This window comes from Lepidochelys olivacea (assembly GCF_965140295.1).
Source record: "Lepidochelys olivacea isolate rLepOli2 genome assembly, chromosome: 12".
In the NCBI taxonomy this organism is placed as follows: Eukaryota; Metazoa; Chordata; order Testudines; family Cheloniidae; genus Lepidochelys; species Lepidochelys olivacea.
The window spans coordinates 30,212,202-30,221,246 of NC_140422.1; the positions used below are offsets into that span (position 1 = coordinate 30,212,202).

The window sequence follows — 9,045 nt, forward strand, 5'->3', positions numbered from 1 at the left end:
CCGTGGTCAGTGGGAGCCGTGATCAGTGGAACCTGCGGATGTGGCAGGTAAACAAACTGGCCTGGCCCTCCAGGGGCTTTCCCTGCACAAGTGGCGGAACAAGTTTGGAAACCACTGCTCTAGGTGATCCAGGACACTGGGGTCGTGGAGTAATTTTTGTTGTCGGGGGTGGTCGCAGTGCAATGAAGTTTGAGAACCCTTGCTATATTAGAGAGTAACCAATTAAGCTTATGCTCAAATAAATTGGTTAGTCTCTAAGGTGCCACAAGTACTCCTTTTCTTTTTGCAAATACAGACTAACACGGCTGTTACTCTGAAACCTGCTATATTCTGACTATTCAAGAGAATTGGAAGAATAAGGATACAATACTCTAGGCCACCTATATAGGACAGTGATAGTCACCTTAGAAAAGGCCCAAATACGGGCCCCTATGTGTGACACAAAATATTTATGCAAGAAACTTAAAATACTCTTAGAATCTTTCATTTTAAATTAGTGCCCAGAACTCTTCATCTAGCAAGTGTCTGTGTTCAGGGTCTTTCTAGTCTTCAGTGTATGAGCAGACAAATTCCTGTTATGCATCCTACCTTGTGTAGTAAAAATCCTGCTCCCCCCCTCTCTCTAATACATAGCACAGTCTTCTTTTTAACTAGAAAATTTCCGTTAGAAAGAATGGGTTAACATGACAGGAAAGAAGATTAGCCATCTGACCCTCCCTGCACAAACCCAGAATGATGGCTAATCACATTTACAAAACCTCACACACTAGGAGGTTGATCCATCCCTTTTCCAGACATGCAACTTCATTTAGTCAGTATCCATGTGTTTTTTCTAGTTCTGGGATTTCAGCCATAGTATCCCCTTATGCCTGCTTGGTCTGAGCTCAGCTCCTTTAAAAAGGCACTTACAAGGCTTTGAGGGACTGAGGAAATTGAAACATACAGTAGTTTTCCAAGCACAACATATTCAGTGACTTGAAGAGTTTGCAAACCTGTTACATTTAACTGAAACGAGGGTATATTATCCAGTGTACTCCATGCTTTCCACCTTGGATAGTCTGAAATGACATTTGGAGAGAGAATTGTGATAGGGAAAGAGACCTTACACTTAGCTTTATATTATCTACTTTTATCTATCCTGTTAGTTCCTCAGATTGTGCCACTTGAAATTCCACAGGTTGGCAGTGGCTCAGTGTAATTCTTGACAGCTTTCAGATTCTCTCTACAACAGACAATTAGCCACAAACTCAAGGGCTTTTCTAGCTAAGCCTATATTGGTCCCGTTTGTCAGAGTATGAAACTCTGGAAAACAACTTACTGAAACTCCAGAAATAGCTGTTGCAACAACATGTCAGTTTCACATTTTGTCCAAGCATGACATGACACAAATAGTAATCTGTTAGCTCCAAAACCTGGAGGAGGTGGTAAACCTCAGTAAAACATAGTTGGCCAAAAAGCAATATTTGAACAGCTTTCCTTTGAACAGATCAATGCATTCACCATCTTAAAAGGTCTATTCACCAGCTGTGTTTTATTTGCAGCTCTACCAACTCAGGAGATAAGTGACTGACAGGACCATCCTTTACAGTAACTTCTTATTCCATGCAACAGGAAATGATTTGTGCATCCACACCTATTTCAGGAGCTCAGCCCAGCATCCAAGACTAGTTCCACATAGCTCTCTTAGTATTCAACGTGTAACTGCATGTTGTTTCCACAAATCCATTATATACACAGTGGAGGCTAAGAATGGGTTGTTCAAAGCCAGTTTGCAGCAGCAGATAAAGATCCGACTGTCAATAGGGCATACTTTCTACCCTGAGCAGCCTCCATGGACCAACCTGCAGGTTCCTATAAATGAAGCTATCTCATTTTCTGAATGACCCTGTTATTGGAAAGCAAGTGTGGACAAACTGAGAAAACTGCTTCTAAAAACCTACCTGGGTCACTGAACAATATCGTAGACTATAAACAATATTGTAGACTATGGCTTTTGCAAGTTGGAGGTGATCATAAGACCTTGTCTAAACACACAAGCTGAACTGCTTTAACTATACCAATATAGTTAAAGCAATACATGCCCCCTCTCCCCATGGATGCAGTTACACCAACATAAAGGTACTTGTACCAGTATAGTGTATTCTTATAGGGGAAGGGAAATAAACTATACTGGCATAAGGCACCTTTACACTGATATAACTGCATCCACACTATGGGTATATTCTTTCCAATTTGTCCACAATTTCTTAAAGTAGGGTGCCCAAAAATGGACATAGTATTCCAGCTGAGGCCTTACCAATGCAAAATAGAGCAGAACCTTTATCTCAGTATCTTACGTGAGACACTCCTGTTAATACACCCTAGAATGATATTAGCCTTTTCCACATCTGCATGACATTGGTGAGTCGCATTCAATTTGTGTTCCAGTATAACTCCCGGATCCTTTTCTGAAATACTACTACCTAGCTAAAGCAGCAAGAGTCCTGTAGCACGTTATAGACTAACAGACGTATTGGAGCATAAGCTTTCGTGGGTGAATACCCACTTCTTCGGATGCAAGCTTATGCTCCAATATGTCTGTTAGACTAAAAGGTGCCACAGGACTCTTAGTCTAGATCTGTAAAAGCAGCAAACACGGCTATCCCTCTGATACTTACTGCCTAGCTAGTTATTCCTCATTTTGTAGTTGTGCATTTGATTTTTTTTTCTTTTCCAAGTATGGTACTTTGTACGTGTCTCTATTGAATTTCATCTTGTTGATTTCAGACCAATTTTTCAATTTATCAAGGTCATTTTGAATTCTGTTCCTATTCTCAAAGTGCCTGGACCCCTTCCAGTGTGGAAAATTTTGTGTGCACACTCCACTTCATTATCCAAGTCACTGATGAAATTATTGAAACGTACGATTCCCTTTGTACCTGATCCACAGAGGATATGAGTCTGTTACATTCTCAGCTTGGTTGCTTGACTTTTTTAGCTTGTGCTGTAGAGACTCATGCTTTCAGCTGTAGTGGTTCACAGTTCAGTCTCTGGTGTGGCAGCTTAAATGGCAGCCTATGTTTTCAAGGCAGACTATACGTTTACATACATGTCTTGTACTTGGTCAGCAGTATGTCAGAATGCCCGCTATTACAGGACCCTGCTGTGCTGTGATATTTAAGAACAACACCAAGGAGTTAACATTCCTGTTACAGAGACTTCATTATGCTGATCTACCATAACTGGGAAGGGCCTAGATCCTCTGACGAGAGATGCTAGAGAGACCCACTCATACTTCTATTAAGGGTACATTTATAAATAGTTTTTAAAGGGTTAATTAATGATTAATAGATGTTTTAATGATTAATCAAGTGTTATGGATTGTTCGAGTCAAAGAGGTTGTTTATAGCAATCCATAACACCTTCTGCTGTTGTCCTGATAACCAGGGCTTGGGAACAGCCAGTACAGACTTATGCACTATATAGGCACTTCTCTGAAACTATTATCTTGTTCTCCTGAATCTCAGCTTTTGTTCCAGCCCCGACATGCCCCGAGCTGTTCTGGTTGCAAAGAAAACCTCTCAAATGGGAACGGAATGTAGCCAGTGTAAAGAGGTCTGGATGAGTCTGGAACAGCTTTGACAGGTGTGAATTGCCCCATTCATCTCCCTGAGCTGTGAACCCAGAGACCCAGTGATGATTATCTGAACCTCAACTCCGTTAGCTCTTTCATTCCTCATGTGAAAAAGGAGAGGCACAATTCCCTGTGGGCAACATCTCGTTTTGGTGCCACAAATGGGCAAGAGGTACCACTGCTTATTTTTCCCCTTCCAATCAAGAAGGATCCAGGCCCAAGGAGGACAGCAGATTCCGTGGGCATAGTCAAGCCCCACCCAGGGAAGCCTGATTCAAAGAGCCCAGTGGACGTCAATTAACTGAGGGACGTCTGATTTTGATGACTCAAGTGAGAAGCGCTTATTGTGTGGGAGGAGGCTGGAAGAGTACCAGCACTTTTCCCCTCAAATCTTACCCCAGTCTATAACACATACTACTTATGCTGGTAAACTTGTAACATCTGTTAGTCACTTATTAACCCTTTGTAAGCTATTGATAAATGTACCCTTCATAGAAAGTGACCAAAACCCCTCAGAGAGCTACAGAGCTCAGGCCTGCTGCCAAAGAACTCAGTGGCAAAACTCCCATTGACCTCAATGGAAGGAGGATCACGTTCATTGTCTAGCTTTAATTGGCTTAGGCCAGACCCATTTTCAAGAAGCTGGATGGGGATGTTGCTAAATGCTTCTATGACATTCACGTAAGTAGTCTGACTGTATCTCCTTGAAAGTGACAGTGCATGGATGAATGTTTCTTGAATGCCCATTTGCTTTTCTATGACATTCATCCTCAAAGTTTTAAATATTAACCCTTGAAAAATGGAGTTCACTGACGGCAAAACAAATAAATTGTTCAGTTCAGTCAAAGAGGAAGAATGAGAACAAGGGGGTACCTTATGCTGAAGCCAGCTGAAGCATCAAACACATTTCGTAAGCAAGGAGTACAGCCAACTCTATCACTAAGGTTTTATAAAGCTGACCTCAGTCAGTTCATATTGAGCTGTGGCTGTGTGATTTGCTCTCTTAGCTGCTATAGAGACTCTCTGGAAGAGTCTTATTAGCTTTTGAAAAGAGACATGGCACAAACTGGACTTCTAATTTTTCTCCTCATTAGCATACTACTGCTGGATCAAGCTACTGGCCAGGCTTCCAAGTTCAAAGCCAGAAAGCACAGTAAACGTAGAGTGAAAGGTAATCAGTTTAATTTGGGGGTGTATATACTATAGGCATTTACAATACTCTTAAATCTTATTTGAACCCAGTGGTTAATATTATTTTTTAAATGTATTATCAAAGAGTATCTGTGCCTTTATTTACTCTGTCTAGAGAGAAGATTTTGTATATGTTATTTGGGTTACATGTACTAGTAAAGTGAAGTGTAATGTGCCAAACTGTATTACATAAATATAGGGTACAGAGCCAAAAAGTGTCCTCTAGCTCCATTGACTTTATTTGGGATTCTGAGTTGTAAATGAGATCGCAGTTTGGCCCATGATCTTCAGTTATGTATTGTATAATGGATATCACCAAGGTGGAATATCGTGTGCATCTGGTTAAAACAAGCTGAATAAACTAACAGACTCCCAAGGATTATTGTAGAGATTTATTTTCCATGACCTAGAAAGTTTTATAACTTTTAAATGGGATATTTGTGGGATATTCTTCAGTTCTAATTCTTTACGGAGTGTTGTACAATGATGGACAAAAGAAACCAGAAAGAATTCATGAGAAAAGTATAGTTTCCCAATAAAAATATGCAAAGCAAAGACAAAAACCTTGAATGTTGTTGGGAAATGTGTGTATTTAATTTAAACTTACTTCCCATTTTTTAGAAAGCATAATGTAGATCACACAGTTGGTGAATATTTGTTAGTCAGTGAAAAGTAAGCAGCTTACACAAGTCCATTTCTTACGATGCTCATACGACTCTGAAAGTCAGGAGGCTGTATGGCATTTGTTTCCCCTTCTCATGAATCTATCTGTCTAGTTTTGAGGGGTTTACACCATGTTCATTACCATGGTATCTGGGAGCCCTGATTCCTATTGTAACCCATGTGCATTTTTGTGCAGTGGCAAAGTAAATCTGAACATCGGGCCTCTTTTATTTAGGTGACTAACTTTAGACACCCAAAATTTAAAATGTCTGCCATAGCATCTTTTGGGATTGGTTGGGGTTCTTTTGCCAAGACAAGTATATAAAGCAGGTTGTAGCCCAATCACTCAATATAGTTTTTAAAGCGAAAATTCTATGGAAAAAACCTCTCAACATCTCCACCCCATCTAATAGTTAAATTAGGCCATGTCTACACTACAAAATTTTGTCGATCTAACTTACGTATGCATACAGTCACCGTAGTTATTAAATCGCTTGCGTATGTGCACACTTGGCTCCTTATGTCAGCAGTGCGTGTCCTCACCAGGAGTTCTTGTACCAATTGAATTGTCAGTGTAGGGCATTGTGGGATGGCTTTTGAAAGGCAGTAACAGTCGACGGAAGTAACTCAATTTACACTTCATTGACCCAATTTCATCGACCTTGATTCTACCCTATTCGGGGAAGTGGTGTTACTAACCTGGTGTAGAGGGACATTTACGGTGGGGGGATCCAAATTTAAGTGAAGACATTTCCACAGTGCGGTTGATGCAATGCAGCTTACATTGACCTAACTGTATAGCATAGACCAGGCCTCAAATGTACAGCCAAAACCAAATCTTTTCAGCAGCCCTAGTACAATAATGACTGATCTCTAAGTAATAGTCTGAATTTATAATTCAGCAACACATTAAAAAGTTGGAATAAGTGAACTACTATGAGAGTCCATTGGAATTTCATGTGTATTCACCTAAAGAGAGCCCAAAGAAACCAATGAGCAAAACAGCAAGCTGTCATATTAATATTATACTTAATCTTGGGAAATTAATTTTACTAAACCTATGTATTTCAAAATAGTTAAATATGCGATTTATTTGTTTATGAATATTTGTTGCTTTCTCATCCTGCATTAATATTGTGTTGGTATAATCTCGCTGATTTTGAAGGAAGAAGGTGCACTAGTGTCACAGAGCACTGAGTCTCACCCAGGTGAATGTTTTGTTTAGCTTATAATTATTACTAGAATTGCATTGCTTTGACATTGTGATTTTATGGGATTTAAATGATTGCTGCTTAATTTTATTGCATTATAGCATTTTGATTGTCCCTGAATATTGTAATTACTATGATTTTTCTCCCAACTAAAGAGTTATGCAAATCTCATACATGCAGAAGCCCATGCTATTTTAACAGGGCTTCTGATTTAAAGATATTCTTCAATTTGTATATTTATTTATTTATTTATTCATTTATTCATTTAAGAAAAGGACGGTGATCTAAAGACTCAGATTGACAAGCTGTGGCTAGAAGTAAATTCCCTGAAAGAAATGCAGGCACTTCAGACAGGTAAAACATGTTTTATTAGTCTGTTTTTACTAGGAAATGTCACTAAACATTTTTTCAGTGAAACCAAACATTCCCCTGGCCCCCCCCCCCCATAATGTTCATTGAGGAATCGTGCTTCTTTGACAAGTGGGATTCCTTAGCAACACGGCACTCAGATGTTGCCAACATCTTCCACTTGATGAAGCCAGCAATGGCCGGGACTTTGGAAGAGCCATGCTGCCATACCTTGTCTATTGCCACACGGGGAAGCATAGCCAAAAATAAATAAGATTTAATAAATGAGACTGTTGTGCAAACCAGGCATTGAATGTAATCTCTCTCTTTTAAAAGGCCTTTCTTGTTTTAAATCACCTTGGGTCACTTGAAATTAGCATTTGAAGGGAGGAGGTTGGTGGAAAAAGTGACTGGAAATGAAGCCCTAACGAATTTTACGCCCTATGTATGTTATCCTGCCAGTGGCAATATTTATCTATTGCCCAAACACAGATTTGAATTATGAATTTCCAATCAATATCTGATGATCAGGACATACTGTAAAACTAGCCCTTTAGCACTTTCTGTCTTCCATTTATTTACTAGGGACTAGGCTTAGCTAATGCATAACATGCTTTACTTTGGCACTTAAATGTCACAAGTATGAAAAGACCTTTAGATCCTTGTCATTGGTGTGAAGCCAAGAATACACCTACTTCCTGACAACTAAACCAGCTCTGCCAACAATATAAACATCCATTTCTCCTCAGCGTACGTTATGAACCCGATGAGGTGAAGTCAAATGTGTGAAGTTGGCAGCAGGGACTATTTACAAAAAAAATGAAGTTAAACAAACAACAGGCCTACATCATCTTCCTGTGTATGTGTGTTCTCAAACAGCAGCATAAATAATCCTTGAGGAAATTACGTTCCTGGCTGGATCCAGGCTGAGAATGATGACCAAAGTAGATTAATATAAAAAGCTTACAGGTGGGATTTTCAATAGCCCCTTCTGGAATTAAGATCACAATCCCACTGAAAGTCAACATGACTTGTAGGCCTTGCTCCCTTAGGGGCTTTTGAAAATCTCCCACTAAAATGTCAACTCTGTTCTGGAACAGCCCTAGCCATTTTGCCAGCTGGGGCGAAAAATGTTCTTGGTGCTCTGCCCACCCCCACAAACCTGCCCACGAGCAGCCAAATACACAAAATAAAAAAATAAACCCAAGTGGCGCTGCCCTGCTCACCTGCCCTTAGAACCGGTCCAGACCCTATTCTAATATGTGACTCAATTTCTTAATCAATTTGCTCAACCATATCTATTCACAGTCTGTCTTCGTGGAACAAAGATCCATAAGAAGTGCTACCTGGCATCAGAAGGTGCCAAGCATTTCCATGAAGCCAATGAAAACTGCATAGCCAAGGGAGGGACACTGGCTATCCCCAGAGATAATGATGAAACCAACTCCCTTCAAGACTATGGCAAGAAAAGTCTGCCAGGGGTTGCAGACTTTTGGCTGGGTATCACCGACATGGTAAACGAAGGGAAATTTGTTGATGTCAATGGAATGGCTCTAAACTATTTCAACTGGGATCGCTCCCAACCAAGTGGGGGAAAGCGTGAAAACTGTGTCTTGTTTTCCCAGTCATCTCAAGGCAAGTGGCGGGATGAAGTCTGCCGTACTGTCAAAAGATATATTTGTGAATTTCTGATCCCGTAATTCCATTCCCATTACCTGCACCAATATTTGGTTATTAATGTGCAGGTTTTGCATGTTAGTAGTTCCTTCCATTTACAGTGATGAATTGAAAATACTTATTGAAATGCACATCTCCCACAATACACACACCTTGCCCTAAGGCAGGAATTTTCTTTATTAATTTATTTTCCATTCAACTGCTAAAAAGGTTGTGTTTACTGACGTTTCTCACCATGCAACTGTCACATATCCTGTATGTGAGTATACATAATGTTTTGTTTTGAGATGTATTGCATCATATTTTGCCATATCTCACAGTCTGATGTTCATGTTATCAACA

General features: G+C 40.0%; 1 protein-coding gene across 1 annotated transcript; it reads left to right on the top strand.

Annotated features, from left to right (window-relative positions):
- Positions 1-4,669: 4,669 nt before the first annotated feature.
- CLEC3A (C-type lectin domain family 3 member A) lies at positions 4,670-8,830 on the top strand (the record flags this gene model as incomplete). The annotated part of the gene is made up of 3 exons (XM_084645078.1): positions 4,670-4,784; positions 6,949-7,032; positions 8,335-8,830. The coding sequence occupies 3 exons, from the start codon at positions 4,670-4,672 to the stop codon at positions 8,724-8,726; spliced, it is 591 nt and encodes a 196-aa protein (XP_084501204.1). The 3' UTR covers positions 8,727-8,830.
- Positions 8,831-9,045: the final 215 nt, after the last annotated feature.